The 25,815-nt window shown below is 40.4% G+C and overlaps 1 protein-coding gene across 1 annotated transcript in view; it reads right to left on the minus strand.

Moving 5' to 3' along the window:
- Nucleotides 1-6,083: 6,083 nt before the first annotated feature.
- The window catches only part of abhd17c (abhydrolase domain containing 17C, depalmitoylase), a 48,651-nt gene continuing 28,919 nt past the window's right edge, over nucleotides 6,084-25,815 (minus strand). The window contains exons 3-4 of the mRNA XM_053634445.1: nucleotides 21,553-21,732; nucleotides 6,084-9,043 (exon numbers count right to left, since the gene is read on the minus strand). Coding sequence (XP_053490420.1) covers nucleotides 8,824-9,043; nucleotides 21,553-21,732 — 400 coding nt within the window. The 3' untranslated portion in view covers nucleotides 6,084-8,823. The remainder of the gene's footprint in view (nucleotides 9,044-21,552; nucleotides 21,733-25,815) is intronic.

Raw genomic sequence — 25,815 nt, forward strand, 5'->3', positions numbered from 1 at the left:
ATCGCTAACAAATTTTTAAACAAATTTAACCCACCATATCCCTGACCAGGCAATTACTAAGGACTGCAGCATGTTCATGTTAAGGTGTATGTTCTTTATTTAAGCTTCATAACTCATTCGCATCTGCAAGAAAGTAAAAACCTCCCACTTGCACAACTTTTTTTTTTTTTTTTTTGCATCCTGATGCACACCTCCATTCTCAACCAGATATGAACATGTCTGGCAAGCTTTCTACAGCAAATTTGCATTTGTATCTGTATTTGAAAACATTATCTGTTCAATCTGAATAATGCATTCATAACTGGTTACATCCCTGATATGCACATAACCAGCAAAAATCCAAGCCCTATCTCCATTCCTGTCTTGTTAATGTCTAAAAGCCTGGACTCACCAGCCACCCTATCACCCAGCAACTGGACCATATCACCTCAGATCTCCAGGAGTCCACCATTACAGGAAAATTCCAATTACATTCAAGGAAGCTCAATTAAGTCCATTGCTCAAGAAGCTAACATAGCAACCAGAGAACTACTGACTGTTCTCCCTTTATCCATCGCTATATAAAAAAACAAACCATTTGAACTTGGCATTTACAAGTTAGTATCTTCTTTTATCACAGAGGGTGGTCTGCTGAATCACAATCAGTCCAATTTCAAGCAGCCACTCAATAGAGACTGCCTGTTTCTCCTTGTCACTCTCTAACATTGGCATTAGAAGAACTGCACTCAGATAAATTTGGGGTTTCATTTATCAAAGTTAGCATAGAACAAGTTCTAATTATATGTGAAAGAACCGGCAGTAAGTGCCAGAAAATTGGCAATTATCACACGTTTGTATGCACAGCTGTATTCAATAGATGTTAGGAAATCCCATAACCACATTTACATAAAGAAATGCCACCAAATCACCATATATAGTAAACCTCTTCCCCATAAAAGGGTGATTTTATGTGGGTGTGCTATCCCCAAGTTACATTTGTAGAACCTGTGATGCATGGTTTAATATCAGGATCCTTTACCTCAAGGATATGTTCTGAGCTTTCTTCTCCTCTCACTATACACCACCTCATTAGGCTTATTCATTTAATTTTACGGCTTCTTATACCATTGCTATGCTCATTAAACAGTACTCTACTAGACATGTAACCAAACAAGAATGACAGATGATGTGATCTAAACAGATATGAAATAGAGGTTGCATATATACATACAGGTGCATCTCAAAAAATTTGAATATCGTGGAAAAGTTCATTTTTTTTCCATAATTTAATTCGAAAGTGGAACTTTTTTAACATAAAGTTAAATATTTCAAGCCTTTCTTTGTTTTAATCTTGATGATTACAGCTTGCAGGAAATCAAAAATCCAGTATCTCAAAATATTAGAATAAAAAATTTATAATACAGAAATGTCGACCTGAGAAGAGTTCTAATCATCTAATTAACTCAAAACTGTTGGAAAAGGAAATCAGCATCTCCATAAAGCTTGTCAGCAGTCAAGTTATTGTATTGGAAGCAGAAAAAAATGGGCAAGTGTAAGGATCTAAGCTACTTTGACAAGAGACAAATTGTGATGGCTAGACGACAGGGTCAGAGCATCTCCAAAACAGCAGGTCTTGTGGGGTGTTTCTGGTATGAACTGGTTAGTACCTACCAAAAGTGGTCCAAGGAAGGACAACTGGTGAACCAGCGACAGATTCATGGGCACCCCAGGCTCATTTATGCATGTGGGGAGGGAAGGCTAGCCTGTCTGGTCCGATCCCACAGAAGACCTACTGTAGCACAAATTGGTGAAGTTAATGCTGGCTATGATAGATAGGTGTCATAACACACTGTGCATCACAGCTTGCTGTGAATGGGGCTGTATAGCCATAGACTGATCAGAGTACCCATACTGATCCCTGTCCACCACCGAAAGCACCTACAATGGGCATGGGAGCATCAGAACTGGACCATGGAGCAATGGCAGAAGGTGGCCTGGTCTGAAGAATCACATTTCCTTTTACATCATGTGGACAGCCAGGTTCCTGTCTGTTGCTTACCTGGGGAAGAGATGGCACCAGGATGTACTAGAGAAAGAGGGAGAGGAAGGGAAGGAGAGAGAGAAAGAGAGAGAGAGAGAGAGAGAGAGAGAGAGAGAGAGAGAGAGAGAGAGAGAGAGACGGAGCCGGGGGTGCGTGATGGGTGCAATGAGACTGGGATCCCGCAGGATGCAACAAAAATGTTTGTTTTTTTGCTTTCACACCAGCAATAGCCATTTTTGGAAATAGAACCTAAATACATAGAACCACAGGCAGGTACAAAAAATACTATCAACACAAACAGGTTTTTTAAAAAAAAAAAAATTATCATGCACATTTCTAGTTCAGCATGCTAGCTTGCTATTTTAATGATCTCCAATGGAACTGTCATGAAGACATTTTATTTCCTTCACCTATTAAAGTTATTAGTATGACAATCTAACAGTAGAGTTCACAGAACACTAGAGTTCTGAACACTACCGCCATTTCTATTACTGCCATGCACATGTCACCTTTATCAATCTGATTATATAGATTACACTATTTGTATCTGTAGGTTAACCAACTACTTAAATGAGGAGTTATACAAGTACTAAATCACTGTCACTGGTGAGTACACTGATATTTGTGCAAAAAACATTTCAATGCAAAGTGGGATTTATTCAACTGAATTGTCCATGGAATCCATTGCTCATTTTCAATTAAATGCATCTAATTTTAAATACAACCACATTTGTAAATATCTGCAAATGAACATAGTCGACGTGTTAAAGGGATGAGACTTATCTTGCTTTGTCATGCCATTTAGAAAGGGGACCTGACCAGCTTCTTAGCTGTAAACATTGAGTGGCTTATCAGAATGGATCCAGGACAAATGAACTTTTGCCACTGCTGTGACCCAAGTTGGAGAATGAAACAAGGCACACAAATGCAAGACTGTGCAAGTCGTGCATTTGAATACAGGCACCTTTTAGAGATAAATTCAGGTAACGTAACAGGTATTTCTCAACCATCAAGTAGAATTCCACATGCACTGTTGGATGTCACAATTTCTCTTAGCACAACCTATATTATTGTTCACCCATGTACAACAGACTTGCAAAACAGGACTTCCTTGGAATTTGTAATTTTCCATCAATAGCCTGTCTGTTTTTTTTTTATGGCAGGTTCAGATCAACCATCAAGTATAATTCCACCTGCAATGTTGGATGTGGTAATTTCTCTTGGTACAATCTTTCCTATCCCTGTATATCTGTGTACAACAGAGTCCTGAGAAACAGGACTTCCATGGAATCTGTGGTTTTCCATCAATAGCTTGACTGCATTCTTATTGCAAATTTTTAAAAAATCTAATCAAAATATCTTGGGTTCCTGAGAGGCACAACAAAAAGCATTCAGTTTATCATTGGAAGAGCGTGGGAATCCCAACAATGCCAAAGCCGTCCATGGCCATACTCTCTCTAGCCAATCGTGGCATCTGTGAGCTCATGTATGCAAAACAGGGCAGATAGCGCTTTTGTGTGAGCGTATTGTGCTTCAAAGCAACATAGCTATGAAGTTTTAATAAAATGCAGTTGACTGGCTTTACGTGTCTCAGTGGAAGCACACATTAGCCTTTACCCTTCCCAATTGCTAACTGTTGTATGATAGGGAAGATCTGGCTGATGGGTATGAATTGAGAGTTGTGCAAATTAAGGAGGAAAAATGGGGGGGGGGGGACTCTGCTTCACAAATGTTGTAGTGTTTGCATGTTTCCTAGTGGAATTAACATTAGGTTGGTCAAAGCTTTCCTATGTAAGCAGTACGTAATGATATTCATCTGTCAGAAAGATTCCAAAATATGAAAACACACGGACACTATTGCCTTCCTTTCTGGTTTAAAAAAAAGTAATCGTTCCAGACACATGCAACTTTTCTTGTAATCAATCGTTTATAATCCAAACTCCTCACCTGCTCAAAGCTCTAAGCTTATACAGCATGGTGCCATGAGGGGATGAGGGTGTGGTCACCAGAGGCTGGTAATGCTGCTCTTGGCACCCAAGTATTGAGACACATTGCATTGTGCAAACCATAATTCTAACAGTTTAGACAGATGTATAGAAGACTGCCATGAATTATTCTTACAAATCAAATTAATTTCAGGTTTTGACAAAATAAATAAATAAAAGAAAAGAAAAGTTTAAATTACATGTAGTACATTTGTACGCATGTCCTGCACACATGCATATGATTAAGGTTAGTTGTATTCTGCATGCAAGACTTCAGTGTTATGCTTATGAAACTATTTTGCATTTTTTATGCAATATTGATAACTGGGGCCCATGAATATAAGAGTACACTAAAAAAAAAAAGTATTTAGTTGGGGCTTCCTTTGTTCTTCATATTTATCTTGCACTTGTTTCTGGTCATTTATTGAAAACAATGAGATGCTTTGATAAAAGTCTCTGCCAAAGGAATAAATAAAAGTAAATATTATAAATATAGAAATCACAATTGATCCCCCCCCCCCCTTTTTTTTGCTTTGTTCCACGACCAAGCCAATAACCTTAAAGTGTGGATTTGTTTTTGTCTCTCTTCTTAACCATCCTCTTATTTTTCTCATTCTGGCATGTAAGTGTGTAGAACAGGACTTTGGCTCAAGGCCTGGCAGCAGTTATGGCACATAGCCAACCTTCTATTTTCCCTATGACCCTCACATGAACCAGTAACTAATCAACAGGCCACTCCAGGTGGTTTGGACAGAAGTGATTAATGCTGAAGTGTGCTCGGTGGAACATCACCCTTCACTAAGCAAGAGCAGGAGGAAGAGTGGAAATGGTGTTAAAAAGAGAAACGCATTGTGCAGATGACATAAATGACTCGCATTAACAAGCACTTTCTGCCCCTTGTGGCTTGATTTTGGCCGCCAGCTTGAGCTACCAGATAAGTGCTGCCTTTGTTTCTGCCAACATTATGTAAAAACATCATGTTCAGACAAAATCTACGGGAAAAAATGGAGTTTCAAGGTCACTGATTTTTTTTTAAATGATCGTTCTTTGCTTTTGTTTAAAGAGAGAGAATAAAATGAAAAAGCTACAAAGTGACCTTGAGTATGTGAAAATCAGTATATTATAAATAAGAATTATTATTCTGTATAAACTTAACTTCCGCCTTGGGCTCAAATCTGCCCAAGCAGAATCCCAAACAAGTCTGAGTTTTTTTCCCCTGAGTAAAGCATCCCAACTTTCATTTAACCCCATTGCATCCAAAGGAGTTTTTACATGAGATAACCTGTAGTGAATAGTGGGAATGCAATCGGGTCCATAAAAACTCAAATGTATGGTTGTTTTATGTGTCTACCACAGTATATAGGAGTTGAAATAATAATAATAATAAAAAAAAATAATAATAAAAGAGCTTTGAAGGTATGTACATCCAAATTGGCTGAACGGTGTAGGGATTACAGCTCTTTCTATATGTGACCTCCCCCAGTGAACAGTCGGTTCTTGAAGTTGATGTGTTGGAAGCAAAAAATGGCAAACATAAGGATCTGAGTGACTTTGACAAGGGCTAAATTGTGATGGCTAGACGACCGGGTCAGAGCATCTCCAAAACAGCAGGTCTTGTGGGTGTTCCCAGTATGCAGTAACTACTACCTAACAAAAGTGGTCCAACGAAGGATAACTGGTGAACCAGCGACAGGATCATGGGTGCCCAAGGCTCATTGTGATGCATGTGCGGAGCGAAGGTTAGCCTGTCTGGTCCGATCCCACAGAAGAGCTACAGCAGCATGGGAGCATCAGAACTGGATCATGGCACAATAGGAGAATGTGGCCTGGTCTGATGAATCACGTTTTCTTTTACATCGTGTGGACAGCCGGGTGCAGGTGCATCGCTTAACTGGGAAAGAGATGGCACCAGGATGCATTATGGGAAGGCAGTAAGCCAGTGGGATGTCAGTGTGATGCTCTGGGCAACGTTCTTCTGGGAAACCTTGGATCCTGGCATTCATGTGGATGTTACTTAGACAGCTACCTAAAGATTGTTGCAGACCAAGTACACCTCTTCATGGCAACAGTATTCCCTAATGGCAGTGGCCTCTTTCAGCAGGATAATGCACCCTGCCACACTTCAAAAATTGTTCAGGAATGGTTTGAGGAGCACGACTGAGTTCAAGGCGTCGAGTTGGCCTCCAAATTCCCCAGATCTCAATCCGATCAAGAATCTTGGGATGTGCTGCGCTAAAAAGTCTGCTACATGGAGGCCACACTTTGCAACGTACAGGACAAAGGATCTGCTACTAACGTCCTGGTGCCAGATACCACAGCAGTCCATGCTTCAAAAGGACAGAGCTGTTTTGATGGCACAAGGGGGACCTACACAATATCAGGCAGGTGGTTTAATGTTAAGGCTGATCGGTGCATGACTGCCAATGGAACTGGTTCAGTTGTATTTATTGATGTGACTGCTTGACAAAAGCAGCAGGATAAACTCTGAAGTGTACAGGGCTATATTATCTGCTCAGATTCAGTCAAATGCCTCAAAACTCATTGGATGGTGCTTCACAGTGCAGATGGACAAGGACCTGAAGCATGCTTCAAAAGCAACCCAAGACTTGTTAAGGCAAACGTGAATGTTCCACAATGGCCAGGTCAATCACATGACCTGAATCCAACTGAGCATGCACTTTAGTTGCTGAAGGCAAACTACCCCAATAACAAGCAGCAATTGTAGACTTCTGCAGTACAAGCCTGGCAGAGGATCACCAGGTAAGAAATCCAGTGTCAGGTAATGACTATAGGTTCCAGACTTACTGACTTGCAACTAAGGATTTGCAACCAATTATTAAAAGTAATTTGATTTATGATTGATTGACCAATTTTTGACCCCTTAAAAATATAAAATTATATAAATAATAAATCTTTATTATTTAATTTCAACTTCTATATAGGCTGCCAGACAACTAGAATAATAGATAAAATAAGTGTCTGAATATTTATGAACCTGACTGTAAATCAGTCTTGAAGTGACGAGCAAATACAGATAAGCGACCTGCACAAAAAGGAAAAAAGTATGTTCAATAGTCCATGCATCCTTTATTCCATTATATAGCAATACAACATCCAGTGGGTTGCTCTGAGGCAACAACCAACATCAAGTGAGTAATAAATCTGTCTCACAGCACATTTAAGGCTTTTTCATTTGATCTGAGAAAACAAAAATTACACTAGCACATTTTGTACCAACTATTTTCTTTTTTCAGCATTATACTTGCATACAGCAATTCCAGTGTCAAAATCATTAAAAAGACTAAATACAGTTTCCTGTTTTACATATCTATTGAGAGGAGAGATGATGTGTACAGTACGGTTATCTTACAAACCAGCATTAAAAGAGGTGTAAAGATAATATTAATAAGTACTGGAAAAAACATTGTTAAAAACATCGGTATCAAAAGCAACAGAGGGGCTCAGTTAGGGCTGCGTCTCGATCAAAAACTCCAGAGGATAAAGGACGAGGTTCAAACCTCTTTCAGGCCTCATGGAGAAACACAAAAACATCCCGTTACGCATGTGTCTGCCATTGCAGTGTTATCTTACAGCAATATATAGATGAACACTGATAAGTCCAGCCCATTTGCACAAAAAAAAGAAAAGAAAAAAAAAACCCTTCACAAAAAGTTGCAACATAGTAATTGCACCTACTTCGAATAAACAAGAGTTCTTCTTATTAATTAAACCATTGTAGCTTCTAGTGTCCAGTGCTACTCCTGAATACATTAACATTTGCAAAGCCAGCACTGAAATATGAGGACTTTTAGTGTTCTCTTGTCTTTGTGTTCAGAGGTTATAGTCCTTTAGGGTCAGTAGATAATGTCAGGAATGAGGAAGCAGCTGCAGAATTTTGGGTGGGTGAGATGATATTTGTGGCTCAATACAATTCACCTTGTACCCTTATTGTTTTGCCAGTTCGGTCTCACAGTGATTTTTCTCATTGGAAGAGTAGCAGCTAGTATTAACCTTGAGAAAAGCCTGCTCCCGTGAAATGAGACAGCAAAAACGTCTGAGAGCATAAGGCTTACTGTAGAACTGGCGCCAAAACAGAGACCAAGATTTCATAAATGAACACCTTATTTATGTAGTGTGTATGCTCAAACAATGCCCTGATTACTGTAGTAACACACAGCACCATGCTCCAGAGCCAGAAACAATGTAGTGGTTTGATCAGTCATGTGATCTTGATGCATTCGCAGTGGTAGTATTCCTTCACTTACTGGCAACAAAAAAAACCAAACACAACAACAACAAAAAAAAACAACACTATACACACAGACTGGCTCTGTAAAAAAATCTGAGAGCAAATCCTCTTTGACCCCAGTCAAGAGAATCCAGTGGATCAATGGAATGCCTAGAAATAATGAAAACAAAACAATGAATTAAAAAAAAAAAATAATAAAAAAAAAATAAAGAGTGGTCAACTGAACATAACAGTACAACAAATAGTGCATCTATTTACTTTCCCCTGTTGGGTTTTACACACACAAAAATTCAGCTAGACAAATCAAAAACACACAAAATATGTAATGTGGTGCACTTAAAATTTTTCTTCATCAAGTATAAAAGAATCAAAAATAAAAATCGATAAAAGGCGTTTCCTCTTTGCAGAAATACAAAGGCCCCATTCCTTAATACCACCATATACACTTAAAAAGAATTTGTCAGCAAGTGCAAATCCTTGACTCTGATCCTCGGCTCGGTGTGTAAAGAGCTGAGAGGAGCTCATCGCAGTGTGTGCCGTGATGTTGTACAGTGTGCTGCAGTGTGCTTTCAAGAGGTAGCCAGCTCGAAGGAGATGAACTGCTTGAGTCTCTCCAGGTACTGGGCATACAGCTCGATGTCATTGTGCCCGGCGCCCTCCACCCACAGCGGTTCCACGGCACGCGGGCATCGCTCGTAGATGGCCAGGCCGTGCGAGAAATCGATCACCTCGTCCTCTGTGCCATGAATCACGAGGACCGGAGAGGCCACCTTTGACACCTTATCAATGCTGAAGTAAAAGGAGAAAAACAGAAACCAGTTTAAATCTCTACACAATTAACATGGGGGATATTTAAGACTAAATTACCTGTAGAGATATTCAAAAGTAGACCAATTATCCCCTATAGATATAATTCCTCAACATGGACACTTGACCAATTAAGACTAATATGCCACCAGAGATTGAAGATGGAGGCCATATTAGACCTGTTGATTACTAATCCAAGGCAGAGAATTGTCCCCCCCCCCCCAAGTGACACTCAGCATTCTTAAGCGGTGCATAGGGTAAAGTTTCACGTTTGAACATGTTTCACCCCAAATATTTTATTGGCGTATAAGCTGTACTTAACTTAATGATCAAGTAGACTAGACTGGGCTGCACACTGGAGTGTTCATTTGTCCAGTGGGCTAGTTAACAGATTTGAGCATAGATGCTATTTTAATTACCAACCCCTTGGATCAACATGGAGGCAAAATATTAAAAAGAAACCACCACAATTGCAAAGAGTAATAGATTGTTACAAAAAATAACTAACATTACGCTCCAGTCTCTCTATGCCTATGTGGCATTAATCACAAAAATCATTTAAAAAAAAATTTTGCATTGAAGAAATGATCAGTTTTCTATATGAGCCATCTGTTCATGCCTAGAGACATTTAAGACTAAAGGCATAAAACTTTTACGCTGCTGCGTATCCATTTGGCATATTAATTCAGCACTCCAAAAGGCTAATTAGTGCTTACCATTTATAAAGCACATGCATCCTGAACATGCTTGGAGAAAGATTAATGCATGAGAAAGTCTAATGGAATAATTACACCACAGGCTGAATGAACCTGGACGATAACAAGATTCAGTGCGGACTCCTCTGGCTGATTACAAACTCGTAAACAGCGTGATTATAGAGAGGTTTTGTGCAACAAGGTTTTAAATGTTTTGGGGTTTTTTAATGCATGTGGTACAAATGTGATACATCAGCTATACATCACCAAAAGGTTGTTTCTGCTAAACTGTGGTGGAAAGAAGAGTTGTAATAAAGGGGGTGGACATATTTGGATTAAACAATCAGAGTCCCAGCCTTTCTGCATCTCTGGAATGGACTGGTGGTGTTTTAACATCTTGCTCAAGAATAATCACATAAATCGATGGGAATGCCACAATTTTCTGCAAGTCCCTCTTCTCAAACATTACAAATATTATGAGATCATTCAGGAGATATGCATCCTGTAATCTGGACAATTTTAGTCCAAAACTATGTGGTGAATCATTTGTTCCTAGTCTTAACTCAAGGACTCTACAATTCTTCAGGCTGGAAGGTCTCTGAACCCCCCCCCGCACACACTTTTTTAACCACAGTGCAGTTAAAGTAAACCAGGATGGTCGGCTTCAAGCACTGCTAGTCTACCAATGGAACAAAAACAGTTATATCCAGATATCTTTCACGACCACACAAGTCCTCACTTCCATTTTCCCCCTCTGGCCCGCTGTTTCTGGACGCAGTTTTAATATTCCAATCCATGCCATGCTGCAGCCCGAAAAAAAAAATCCACAGAGAGAGTCGCGTCATTAAACTTTCATACATCCATTCACAGTTTTCCTCCTGCCACACACAGCTGTGAATCTCAAATTTGGCAAACTGAGATTCAGTGTCTGGAACAGAGATCCATGGCCAGCTGGCTGGAGCTCCACAGGGAGAGGAGTGGTGTGTCAACTCATCTATCCAAAGGGATGTGTGCATGCGATCTGAAATCTGGAAATGTGTTAAGGTGATTGGAAACAGGGATGTGATGGAGCTGCAGGATTTGTAGTAGATTAATCGTTGTAGGTGGCAGCTCTTCAAGGGCTACAAAGGTGATCTGAAGTCATAAGCTAAAAACAAAGACAGACTATGAAAGAATTCTGTGAAAACATCTGTTAGAGTTCATCAGTGAGAGAGCCATTACAAAACATTATAACTTGTACAGTAGTAGCAGCAAGTCAAGGAAACTGAAGAAACATCAAGACAGCAGCACAAATCCACTGCAAGAACATACAGTAGCAGGTAGTGAATATAGATGTGCAGAAATTGGAAGGGGAGTGAGATGGTGTGAAGTTGAGACATGCACACCATTATGGTCCCTAAAACATCCCAATATGGATTTTACATCGTCCCATACACTCTCATCATCCCCAGGACAAAATTAGGCTGGAGCTAATTAATGTCCTCTTCCTCGCATCGTGTTTCAAAGACTAAACCCAATGGAGAGTTCAGACATACAAACCAAGAGAAATGTTGCACCTTGTCGTTGATCAAACTGGATGAGTAAAGCTAATGTTTATGCAAGTTGTGAAGATTCTTCCGTTGCTACTTTTAGGAGTGCAAAACCTGCAACCTGTTCAAACTTTCTTGGAGCCCTTGGATGGTGGATGAGTAAACGTTCTAACTGCTAAGCAACTCCTTACTTTATTAAATTGTGAGCTAGCAGTTTTAATCCTAATAAATTAGATTTCCAGGCAACCAGAGCATGGGACTGGGCAGCACTTTGGAGCTTTCACTTGCCCAATGGGCTAGCTAATGGATTTATGACTTGTTCACTCGTGTCTTTCTAGACGCCCTTTCCCAAATGGAACATAATGCTATCAGTGTTAGATTGAACGGTCTGTAATAATATTGTGCGTGTTGATTAGAGCAACAACAACAACAAAAAAAACTATAATATTGATTTCCCCCCCCCCGGCACATGCCTAGTCTAATAGTGTATCATGTCATCTGGATTGGTTGATGGATGAAAAATATCAAATTTAGTCAGTCACTAATATACTCCCTACTTGGCAATTATTGGGGTAGCAGCCATGTCCATATATAGTATAAGCTAATCTGCCTAATATTAGTATATTATGTTCACATTCACAGCATTTTAATTGTATTGTAACCCTTCTGCATTACCTGTCACATCAGACACTTTCACACTAGAACTGAGTACTGGTCGGCACTGCACTGTCTCTTACTGGGCCTATTGTGCTATTTTAGTAGTTACCGTACTGTCTTGTGCTGTTTGCACACATTTTGCACGTGCACTTTATGTAGAAATGTGTAGGTCTTATTTAGGCCTGCGTCGTCTTATGTAGCACCCTGGTCATGGAGGAACATGAAATGACGAAGCCACTTGATCTTTGTAACACATCACATGATTTTTCTGTTGCGCTCGCCATATTAGGGACTGAAATTCAGGCAACACAGCATGAACCTAAAAGATGGCTGAATCAAAACTGCCTTACTTCAGAAGAGAATCAATGGTGCTTCGACAAGGCCATTAAAATAGATTTTACGCATTGAGTACTTTCCCATGAATTGGCAGAAAATGGACTAAAATTGCGTCTTCCTGATATACGTATTTATCTCATACACAACCCTTCCACTTACTCTGGAGAGTGTCTCAAAGCGAAGCATCACATGAAACACAAGGATATAAAGTAACAGGTAAATGAAGGTTAGATAGAGGCTGGTGGATCACTAACAGTCAATTATTGAACTTCAAATGCCACACTCTCCTCTAATTCCCATGGCAGTGGCAAAATGAGCATGAAAGCTGCCATTGGTGATGACATGAAGCAAAAAAAAAAAAAAAAAAAAAAAAAAAAAAAAAAAAAAAAGAGCTAAAGGGGACGTCAATGAGCCAGCAGCAGAAATAAAAATGATAATAAATGCGAACAAAAGTAATTAACGTTAATCAATGTAAATCTGAACAAATTAAACTACTCTGGTTAATTGCGACCAAAGGCTTATTTAGCTAGTTAACAGTCTAGTGATGGAGCGTGCACACTCAGCTCTTTCACAGGTTATGCCTTCCAGAAGTAGGCAAGTAATGATTATTCAGATCATACAACAGATCATAAGTGGCCTTCATGTTGCATATTAATGAAAATTTTTCAGCTGAAGCCCCACGTTCAAACCTCTGAACATCGACCTTGGCCAAGTGGCTTCATTTCATCTTGCAAACACTCCAACTAGACTTGACAATTTAAGGGGATTACGCTGCAACGCCGATCTGGAATACATTTAATCTTAATCTGTTTTGAGAGTCTGGAACATTTTTCAAAAGTTAATAACTGCATTGAGGCTGGTGGATTCAAAACTTTACAGAGATGGCAGTAAAATATACCACAAAACCCCCTCTGCGTTTTGTTGCAGGTCTACACAGTTTCTGTAGTCTCAGTACTGCCGAGAAAGGACTACGCATTCATCATATTTTTAAGCCACGGGGAGCCTACACTGTACTGCTTTCTAATGAGATGTTTGTTTTATGGCCACAAAATTATGCAGTACGAAAGATACCCATGAGCAGGAAACCAAGGATGAGCAACACTGCCATGTGACAAATCAATAATTGACTTCTTATACAGGGTCTACACTTGTTTTCAACTGCTATATGCAAAATGGCTGTCACGTGTATCCAGTGTTTCTGCATAAATAGTGCATGTGTGAAAAAAATGTAAGCAGTACCAATGTAAATAGTGGGCCAGTGCAGTGCCCTGTGACGTGATGTTCTCAATGGACTGAACAAATTACAGCAGTGTCTCAAATTGCATACGCGTGACCTATTCTAGGCAGCTTGATTAACCATAACCGATTTCACCATTACAGAACATAAAAAGAACCTCATGTACCCTTCAAACATAGGGGAAAGACTATTTTTACCACCAAATACTCAAAATCTTAGTTTTGGATTGGAGACAGCTCATGACAATCACACTGACTGTGGAAAGTCTAAAGGAAAATAGCTAAGCTTGTGTGTGTGTTTTTCCATGCTGTCGTATAGTGTCAAATATACACCCCAGAAAACTCATCAAATTTGTTAAACATTTTGCAGGTCAACGCACAAACCTAACAGACCGAGTCATTTCTGCTTCGATCTACTCGACCCAAATAAGAACCCCCACTTATCACAGCCTGTTGGGTAATGGACTGCACTATAGATTAAACAAGACCTTATGTAGGAACTTTTCCCACTTATCAAAACACGGGTAATTCTGTGCTCAACTGCTTGGGTTAGTATGTGTCAGGACATAGAAGAGAGAAAAACGTGGACTGCTTGATGGCCCCCCAAGAACGAGTTTGGGAAACAGATATAAAAGTGCACTTTTACATGTATTTGCAGCTAAATGCAGATTTCTTTCAGAGATGTTTTCATTGATTGTCTGTTTTTACGGTCATAACTTGCTGAACGTTGTAGTAGGGCTGGGCAATATTGCACGATGTTTTTTTGTTTTCAAATTTATGAACGATTCTCAATGACCTTTTTTTGTTGTTTTGTTTTTACATAATGCAGTTTAAACATTACATAAATCAAGGTTTTTTTTCTGTATTAGAACAGACGTTAGAAAATGTAGAAAATGTGCAAAAAACAATAACTGCACCATCTATAGTAAACAGTGCAAACAGTAGTTCATTTAGGTACAGGATATTTATTGTAAAGAAAAAAAAAAAAAAAAAAGCATTGTATGCACTATTCGCTATAACGCCGGTACGATTTTTGCACAACCCTTCTTTCTCAACGAAGTAAATGTCCTTTGCGATATGAAATGCCACCGCAACTGAAGTCAACTTGGGTAGTCTCGTCAACTCAGAGTTCCTTCACTGTTTACGGTGGGACATTAAATTAACATAGCTGTACAAATCAGAAATAAAGAATTTCTTACCTTTAAATGGGTTATACTGTATATACTAGTATTAGCTTTAGATTAATCAATAATTACTTCTACAGTGCATCCGGAAAGTATTCACGGCGCTTCACTTTTTCCCACATTTTGTTACGTCAGAGCACAAACCTAGCCATGACGTCCAAGGAACTGTCTGGAGACCTCTGAGACAGGATTGTATCGAGGCACAGATCTGGGGAAGGGTACAGAAACATTTCTGCAGCATTGAAGGTCCCAATGAGCACAGTGGCCTCCATCATCCGTAAATGGAGGAAGTTTGGAACCACCAGGACTCTTCCTAGAGCTGGCCGCCCGGCCAAACTGAGCGATCAGTGGAGAAGGGCCTTAGACAGGGAGATGACCAAAAATCCCGATGGTCATTCTGACAGAGCTCAGCGTGTGTCTGTGAAGAGAGGAGAACCAGACGGAAGCCACTCCTCAGTAAAAGGCACATGACAGTCCGCCTGGAGTTTGCCAAAAGGCACCTGAAGGACTCTCAGACCATGATGAAACAAAGCTTGAACTCTTTGCCTGAATGGCAAGCGTCATGCCTGGAGGAAACCAGGCACCAGTCATCACCTGGCCAATACCATCCCTACAGTGAAGCATGGTGGTGGCAGCATCATGCTGTGGGGAAGTTTTTCAGTGGCAGGAACTGGGAGACTAGTCAGGATCGAGGGAAAGATGAATGCAGCAATGTACAGAGACATCCTTGATGAAAACCTGCCCCAGAGCGCTCTGGACCTCAGACTGGGGCGAAGATTCATCTTCCAACAATACAACGACCCTAAGCACACAGCCAAGATAACAAAGGAGTGGCTACAAGACAACTCTGTGAATGTCCTTGAGTGGCCCAGCCAGAGCCCAGACTTGAACCCGATTGAACATCTCTGGAGAGATCTGAAAATGGCTGTGAACCGACGCTCCCCATCCAACCTGATGGAGCTGAGAGGTCCTGCAAAGAAGAATGGGAGAAACTGCCCAAAAATGTGTGTGCCAAGCTTGTAGCATCATACTCAAAAAGACTTGAGGCTGTAATTGGTGCCAAAGGTGCTTCAACAAAGTATTGAGCAAAGGGTGTGAATACTTATGTACATGTGCTTTTTTTTATTTTTAATAAATTTGCAGAGATTTCAAACAAACTTATTTCACGTTGTCATTATGGGGTATTGTTTGTAGAATTTTGAGGAAAATAATGAATTTAATCCATTTTGGAATAAGGCTGTAACATAACAAAATGTGGAAAAAGTGAAGCGCTGTGAATACTTTCCGGATGCACTGTAAATCTTAAATATTGACCATACAGTTCACTGTTCCAAGAGGAAAACGCACTTCGCTCATCACAGCTAGCTGCCTAACTTGTTGCTAATAAAAAAACATGTTGGCGTCTATTGTTCCACTTCGTTGGTTTAACGTTCCGAGTTCGAGGATAACAATTCTGACTGCTGAATTACCCAATAGTATTTTAAATATTTTTAATGATATATTTTATATTATGTATTTTTATTTTGACATTTGCTTTTTCGGACCCTGCCATTATTTTTTTGTATCTCTTTATGCCGATTTTTCCATTTGATTTTTGACTGCCGTTTATTTCTGTTATTAACTTCATGCTGTGAAGCACTTACAGCTATATTTGAAATGTATGAAAAGCGCTATATAAATCAAAATGTATTATTATTATTATTATTATTATTATTATTATTATATGAAGCTTCTAGCTTAGGCAGCATGCAATGTGTTTTTTTTGCATCCCTTGTACAGAACGCTGTTGAGCGCAGCAGCTGTGTTCAGAGCCTTGGAGTGAGTCATCATAAAGTGGCTGACAATCCACACGTCTTTTTCTTCCACTTTTGTGCTGACTCCCTCGCACGGGGATGCAAATTAATGATTGCTATTGCTCTTTTCAAATCAAAGCAATTCACTCACACGCTCAGGCTCTTTCATTCTTTTTTTTGATTGATCGCTAGAAATGTAGGAGGTCTGGCTCTCCCATTCCTCTGTCTGTCTCTGTGTGTGTGTGTGTGTGTGTGTGTGTGTGTGTGTGTGTGTGTGTGTGTTTGGCAAACGGTGCACAGACGTACCATGTACCAGAATCCACAAATAATTAATCTACCAGTCAAAAAATGTTCTGCCGGACAACACAAACCTAATTTCGTGTCATATCTTATTTATGAGGGTCTGAAAGGCAAAAGAGCACACGAAAATCAGACTCCAAATTCATATTAAAGCCATATTTACATGTGTTTTTCATCACTGTTGCCACTGTCTTCATTTTTTGGTAGTGTGATCTGCCCCGAATATGAACATTATGTAATCAAAGTCCCTCATAGGTCTGTCTGAATAAATTTCAGTATCTGAATATTGTGTGTATAATATAGGAAAACCGTTCACATGGTGAAATCTCCACCATAAACACTATTTGGCCAAAAGTATGTGGACACATGGACATTGTGCCCATTTATGGTTCTTTCCCAAACTGTTGGCACAATGAAGCACACAATTGTACAGGATGGCTTTGTATGCTGTAGCATTACAATTTCCCTTCTGGAACTAAGAGGCACAAACCTGTTCCAGCAAGACACTGTCCCTGGGCACAAAGCGGGCTCCATGAACACATTGTCAAGTTTGGAGTGGGAGAACTGTAATAGCCTCCACAGAGTCCTGACCTCAACCCCACTGAACACCTTTGGGATGAACTGAAATGCAGACTGCACCCCAGGCGTCCTCACCTGACATCAATGCCAGGTCTCACTAAAGCCCTTGTGGCTGAATGAACACAAATTCCACCGACCCATGCTGGAAAATTTAGTGGAAAGCTTTTGCTGTTATAGAATCCTCTACACTTCTGCAAGGTGGAAATAAATCTGGAATGGGATGCTCAAAAAGAAAGAAAGAAAGAAAGAGAAAAAAGAAAAAAGCACATGGTGTTAAGGTCAGGTGTCCACAAACTTTTGGCCAGAGAGTGTATAGTATAAAAAGGGAAAAAGCTACATTATATTCTGACTCAACTGAAAGTCACAAATACATTGATTGCCCAGGAGCAACCTCTTTATATTAATTTAATTTGCAGCCATCTTTGGTAAACAAGCTCTAAAATTTGTTTACGGTTTAGGTTTAAAGAACCTCACTAAGAATGTAACAGCAGTACAGCGTTCCTGTACAACTTGCTGCAGGCACAAAGGAGTATCTGTACACTGGCATTGGGGGGTGGGGGGGATGTGGAGTATCTTAGGGAGATGCTAATGACAAGATCAAATACACACACGCCTGTAAGCTCGAGTGCCATGGACTTTACTTACTGCAGTATCAGTTTCAGAAGGGAATCTGCTTTAAGCCTGAAAGCCCTGCAGCCTTGAGTCCAGTTGCCGTGCCACAGATACTTTGTGTTACACTCTTGTGAGTCAAAGAGCCACAAGCTTGCGTACTTGAGATATCCAGACAGAGACATCATGCAAATGAATCTCAACTAAAGATTTTTATCAATGTCTAAGATGATCAAAAATAGCACAGACCAGTGCGCTCAACAGCTGCTCCCCTGGCACGGTCTTACTTCAGTAAGGAACAATTACATCCTAATTTGCAGTCCAAATCCATGCAAATGCCATTGGTATGGTTCCACATTAAGGCTATTGTTCCAACACTGCTCAATATCCCACAGTAGTAGCCTTGATTCAACACTACTGGACCCTGAAAGAACATTTTGTACATCATTTAAATAGAAGGAAGTGAACTTTATCGTGCAGACCCTAGCACGCATCCTATGCGTACATCTTGAACTACAGTGTAACCACATCATTCGACATCGAGTGTAGAGACTCCTTATTTTATCAAAGAGGTTCGGGCTGCAAAGAGCCGAGACAGTTGTAGAAGAGGTGAAACGCCTCCCGGTGCACACTGGGCACCTTTAACTTTGTCAGCCGAGCAGAGAAAAGCTGCTTCCTGAATTAACATTACATCCACTTCCAGCAGGGCAGACAGCAATTTAATATCACGCTCTGCTGATGGAAGAGGTGGGGGGGGAAATGGAGGAGGAGAGCTGACTGTGAAAATGATAGCAATGTCTGGCTATTTGCAGGAGCAGTGAAATGAATTGTGCATGACAACAATGTACCTTAAAGAAATTAACTCAACAGCTGTGTGGTGTAGAACAGTACAATGATGAAATTAATCAATGTGAAAATCAAACCGTCAGTCAGTCATAACATTCCATTTGCTAATCATTTGACCAGAAACTTGGAGATACCATTCTAGTGGACTAACTATCGCTTGTGCGTTAGTCAGTCATTGGGCAGCTGTGGCTCAGGTGGTAGAGCGGGTTGTCCACTAATTGTAGGGTTGGTGGTTCGATTCCCGGCCCACATGACTTCACATACCGAAGTGTCCTTGGGCAAGACACTGAACACCAAGTTGCTCCCGATGGCAAGTTAGCGCCTTGCATGGCAGCTCTGCTACCACTGGTGTGCGAGTGTGTGGGTGAATGAGACACAGTGTAAAGCGCTTTGGAACCACTAAGGTTAAAAAAGCACTACATAAGTGCAGACCATTTACCATTGGCTTTCATTAATCGTTGGCCTATCATTAGAGGATCGTCATCATATAAATTTGATGCGTAGAAGATCTATCCATCAATCCATTTTCTGTACCGCTTATCCTACACAGGGTTGCCCCATTGGCACATTTCCCATTGCAGGGCACAATTGCTCAAACACTTACACACCCATTCACTAGGGACAATTTGGAAATCAGCCTACAGCGCATAGAGTCTTTGGACTGGGGAGGAAACTCCACTCACAGGAATCGAACCCTCAACAAGGTAAGGCCAGGCAAATGTGCTAACCACAAAGCCACCATACCACTCAACCAAAATTTTATTGGAATCATCTCATGGTGTGACAAGTAATAATCTTCAAAGACTGCTTTAATCGAACAGTCTAAAACTGGCTTTAGCCAGATAAAACCAATTTCCACTCCCAACACACAGTACAAGCATTATTGAGCAAATCTAGGTGTGCACCACATCAACACACACTACATGGGTGGAAAATGTTGCACACAATCCCAGAACGTTGCTGAGTCAATGTGAAAATTTTATAATTGATGGCAGTAGGGTATTACACAGCCATTTGGTGCGCATACAAAGCATTTTCCCCAGAAAACTTGGTTTAAAAAAAAACAAACAAACAAAAATATTCTGCTATTAACTTTCAAAAAGGTGACCGTAGTTTGGTTGGTCTAGTGGTGAAATCCACTCTCGATTATCCCTGTTTTGGATTATTAGAGCCAGGCTTAATAAAAAGCCATGAGTCTATAAGGCTGTCATGAAGTCTGGGAGAAGCAGTAAGTGGCTGAGGTTACATATTCACTTGGAAATTTACTGTGGACAGGTAACCTTAAGAAAGCAACAGCCCTGGTTATATTTGATATTTACATGCGCTAGAAGTACAATAGCTTTTAAAGTTATCTTGTGAAGTAAGCTGTACAATACTGTGCACGAACAAGCAAATAAAACACACTGGATTTCTCAGCTGTTAAAGGTTATTCAGCACCATGTACAAGCCTATGTTAGCAACCCCATGTATAAAAGCTCGTACAGCTCCAATCTCATTCCTGGAATTTCAAATAAATCAATCTAAAGTCAATTGTAAAATGTAAATTATGACCTGTAGTCATTCGTTTGTTTTGGTGAATTGTTGTGAGCTTGTGTGGGTGTGTGCAAGAATATTAAGACCTTGGGTCTCTTGTTGGCCTTGAATACAACTTGGTTGCTATGGCAACTGCTGCAAGTGGAGGGGTGTGGGGTTTTGGATGGGACTTAATTATGAGGGTTATTACGAGAAACCGTTCGAGACCTGTGGTCAGAGAGATTTGTTTATGAGCTGGGTGACGAGGGCTCGATGGAAAACAAACAATCAAAAACCTTACAATAGGTCCAACACGCAATAACCTGTGAGTGGACAATCTTAACTAGCAAACAGTTTTGATAATACCAGTGTATTTTTACAACTTAAAAGTCTGAGCACATGCCCAACTACTTCTCGTTTAAAGGTATCTGTAAAGAGAAAAAGAAACATACAGATAAGAATACAGAGTTATAAGTCAGCAATAAAGCATGAGCAAGAGTGCGGTTATACTGCAGATACAGGCAGAGTAAGAGCAAGTGACATTTCAAACACAACATGGCCAAATGATCTGTGAATTTTCGCTCCCCTAGCGGAAACAGACCCAGAAGAAGTCACCTTCACTTTATAGCACGTCGACTAGCTGGTTAGCTGGCTCACACTGATGATTTGTACATTCCCATTAAAAGGTGCTTCTCGTAAAACTTCACTTCTTCCTTTTCATATTCATCTGACGAGCTTTAATATTTGAAGCCAAAAGTTATATTCCTCAAAAGTATCTTTTGCCAGGTTCACTGATTGTTTTACTAACACTATTGTAACTGTTCTGAACTAGGAAGTGGAATTTTACGGGCGTGATACACAGTGAAAAGTCTCAGTGGGGTTATAGGAAATATAGGCACTCTGGGAATGCTGCTGGACCAATCAAAGTACTGGACCAGAACAAACTGTTGAATAAATACCCTCACATGCTTAAAACATTTAAAATGTTGAATTAAAGGTTCTCAACTGACTAAGATTTTGGGTCTTGCATGGAAGCATATTGTTTGGCCCTTGCTTGTTAGTCACGTTTAGTTATCTGTTTTATTATTTTATCGTCATGAGAGTTTAGTTAGAAGCAATTCTCATTTTTGTAACGTTAGCTTTTTGCTAGTGAATAAATAAACAAATCAATTAAAAACCCATTATGAAGTTTGTAAATTCATTATGATGACCCACCTGGGGAAAGCATCGAAGCAGTAGGTTTTGCGTGTGTCGGGGAAGGCCACGCGCAGTCCAGACATGAGCGGGGAATGCAGGATGACTGCTGCACACTCATACCGTGCCGCCAGGTCCACCGTTGGCACTGTACCGATACTCTGACCATACAGGATGATGTTCTCTGGGGTCACGCCATACCTGCAGGCCAAGAGGAGGAGGAAACATTCATCTCTCTTTAAGCATAACAGAACACATGAATTGTTAACACTACTAACAGATAATACTTAAACTGTTAGTCACTAGAAATTGTATTAACTCAATTCAATTTTATTTGTATAGTGCTTTTTACAATGGTCATTGTCTCAAAACAGCTTCACAGAAAAAAATAAACACAGGATACAGATTTTAAATGTGTGAGTTTATCCCAGTTGGTATTAAGCAACTTTAAGAATGTGTTTTTTTTTTTTGTTTAGTTTTTTTTTTTTAAGTACGCAATTTTATTATAGCTGTAGTCAAAATACAGGGTGGTTTTGAAAAGCTCATTTGGCATGCATGAGATCTTCATGAATCCAAGCTGTAGTTTTCCCTCCGATTCCCTCTGCGAATGATACTATAACTGCATTTTAAACAGTTGGAAGTGTTTTGTCTGTGGTCATGTGGGCCACGAGCTGTAAAATGATGGGAACCTTTGAATTACACTGGTGTGCTTGCTGCGCTCGCAGATTTATAGTCATTCCCATGTACAAACATTTTTCTTCTTCAAGCGTCAAACTCAGAGCAGCAAACTAATTCATGGAGAGTTATTCTATTCCAATTTGTGATGGAAAATGTAGTTTGTCTCCCTCATTAACTAAGAAAATGACATTTTCTGCAACTGCCATACGTGTAAACTAAGTACAAAGATGGTACGCAGTCCAAGAGAAGCATGTCAAACTCCTTTTGACGCCACTTTAAATGTACTTTAAAATTTCCCCTTGCAGCCCCAATTGCACAGGACTAGTCCTTTGTTAGAGAGACATCAAACAGGAGTTGGCTGATGAGCTATATTCGGGGTTAGGGGAACATTGTGTACATTGCATTCCTGGGAAAAGTGTTTCAATGTTGCTGTTTAATCAACCGAAAATATGCATGGCCTCGGTCATGGGTCTGTGGGTGTGACTGTAAAGACTATTCTTTAGCTGCTGGTGTGTTTTTCTCTCCCTGCTGGCACTGACAGCCAATCCAGATGTGCGCATGTGTGTATGGGTCAGACAGCAGGGGATTGCGTCTTAAATCTGACCTACATGCTGGCTTTGCCATGCTGAGGGTGAGCCCTTTGGAAGATGAAACCAGCTGGAGAACAAAACAGCCACATACTCTCACTCTGTCTCTCTCTCTCTCTCTTTCTCTCTCTCTTTTTCTCTCTCTCTCTCTCTCTCTCTCTCACACACGAGCACAAGGCAGGCAGCACGGAATGTACTGCTGAAGTGTGTCCAAGTATCTGAACTCAACAAGACAGCAACATCTAATGAAGAATCAAGTATATCTTCAAGTATTCTGAGTGCAAGGATGTTCCTGATTCTCCTCAGACGAGGGAAAACAGGGGGAAACAGAGTTAGGCAACACTGAATTGGTCAGGGTTGTAAATATACCAAAAAGTATTATAGTTTCGAGTGTATAATTGGCAGTTTGACTGCTCTCTGACTGGAGTGTGGTTATACACAGCCACGTTCAGTCATGGCTCGCTCTTCATCCTACTACAGCAACACTTTCATTCAGTTGGTGAAACTCAGGGTGCGTTCACTCATGCTGTGTTTAGAATTAAATCCTGCTGGGTTTTGTTTAGATGCGTGACCAAGACAACTGTTTCGAGAGCAAGTTTCAGTTCAACGTGATCTCTCTGACCCTGAATCAACTCAACTGCAGGAGGTGAATATAGCTATGTTTGTACGCCGTGCACCTCCATGCTATAGCTACCGTGTGTGTTACTCGTTCTGAATCCCACCACCTGCTGCACTACACACACACAGGCTAAAACTATTCTTTACTAGGTGGATAAATTAGTCTTTACGCATGACTATCTTTTGAAACATTAAGAAAACGATTTCTTAACACACTCCGCCCCACCGCCTATTTCCTCCCTGTTTTGGTCTTGGTTAATTCCAAACCAAGAGCCAGCTCTTTCCCATCATGCTACAGCTACTAACAGGGGAGAGTGAATAACACATGTATCCTCCAAGACATGTAAAACCCGTCGACCACATCTTTTTGAACTGCTGCTCATGTTGCTCAGAGGGCACTGTAAAACACTGAGGAATGTGCAGGCTAGTGCGCTGTGATGAACGAGGTGCGTCATCCCCTACTAATCAGAGAGCACGGACAAAGCTCTATTGGACCCTTGGCCACAAATAGCTGTGGCATTAGCCACATTTCCACCAAAATTACCCGGAACAATTAATCCCAGGAACTTTTTTCAAGGGACCATTTGGTTCCGCCAGACCTTTCTTGTGTGCGTTTCCATCGTGGTCTAAAGTACCTTGAAGATTAAGCAAATTAGTCTTGTGATGTATGACTGTGCATGACAAGCCCTTGGTGAGGATATGAAGCCTTGAAGTATGCCACAATCAAACTGATTATTGACACAAAGTAAGCTGATGTTTGGTTAGTTTATAAAAACACTTAGTAGACGCTAATTTGAGCACAAATCTTTGAACAGCAACAAGAGCTGATTGGTGGTCTAGTGGTTATGATTCAGCGCTCTCACCACCACATCCCAGGTTCAATTCCTGGTCATGAAGTTTTTTTCTGTAGATAAAGGTTCCTCTATTTTCTAAAATCTGATAACGACACTGCAACAACCACAAGCATGGAGGAGATTCAAGCTGTGCTGTTGTTGATTGTGATGTATTGCTTAGCTAAAAAGGTAATTGAGAAAATGTTGGAAAAGAGACTAGCAGTGGTAGTAAAGTGAATTCAGAATGCTCCTAATGCTAGACTTAAAGTAAGCAGGCTGATTTTATCAGCTATTACTGAGACGACGGAGACGAACGTGAGCGCACAAGCTTCTCTTTGCAGGGTTTTCCTGTGTGAACAATGCCCAGCTCGCTTAACCCACTTTATTTTTATTTTTAAGTATACCTTTTCATTGAGAGTCGCAGTTTCCAGTTCCCGCTGTATTTCGTCCTCAGCATAAATACTCAAGGCCTGAGCCTTGTAGTCGGTCCATCAGACGTATTTTTAAGCAATTCCATTGTGTTGATTCGAATCGCAATAAACAACTGTTACTGCACGCAACAGACTTTTAAAAATGGTGGCTGAAAAAAAAATGCTGCGTGCACTCAACCAATCAGGATGCTCAGCGCCCGAGTCCCACCCTCCAAAGATCCTGACTTCTGAAAAAAGTACCACCTCCCGAGTAGGGACTTTGCGAGGGCTAAATATTTTTACCCTGAACTTAATTTAGACCCTGGTCCCTGCAGTGGAAACACACCAAGTACCTCCAAAAGTTCCTAGTTCCTGCAGTGGAAAAGCGGCAATTGTCAGGATTCAAACTTCCTATCTCCGGACGATGGGGAGAGCTTTTCAGTTGAGTCAATGTTTATTTTTTGTAGATGCAAGTTCTTAAACTGACCCAAAAAGTGCTAAAAGACAGAGCTGTAGTTTTGTAACTGTGAGCTGTAGTGCTGTAACTGTTACTAACTCTTTATACATCTAATCATCTATTTAGCCGTGCTCTGTGATTTTGGTGAATTAAAATTTTCAAAAGGTTTCTTTATCATTTTCCATTGCTGTATTTCTGAGCAATGAGTTTTGAGCACATTTGCAGCTCTACAAGTCCCTCGATAAAATTTCTGGGTTTGTTTGACTATTTGCAGTGTGAAAATAAACCAAGCAGCAAACAGATTCGCTTGGATTCAGACTAGCTGGCGTGCAAGAGTCTTCAGAGTTGATAAAGGAGCCTACTGTAATTCAAGTGCTGCAAGACTATGTTTGGGTTGGGTGCTGCCTCACACGCAAGTTTTTTTTTAAAATCTGCCAAATGAAGTGAAAATCGTTACACAATATACAGAGAAAGGTACTGGAATCGTTTTTGCCGGCCAGTTGACCTCCTGCCTAAAGCCGGGTTCACACACTGCGATTTTTAATAGTCCTTTGAGACTGTTGCTTGTCAGACTGTATGAACATGATCCGTGCTGCAAGCCATGTCACACTGTAGGATCTCAGTTGTCATTAATGTCGGACTGTATGACAGTCAAGATGTGAAAAACGAACGCACGCAAGACGACTCGTACGGAGTAGGAG

Source organism: Ictalurus furcatus, chromosome 10, assembly GCF_023375685.1.
Source record: "Ictalurus furcatus strain D&B chromosome 10, Billie_1.0, whole genome shotgun sequence".
Classification (NCBI taxonomy): domain Eukaryota; kingdom Metazoa; phylum Chordata; class Actinopteri; order Siluriformes; family Ictaluridae; genus Ictalurus; species Ictalurus furcatus.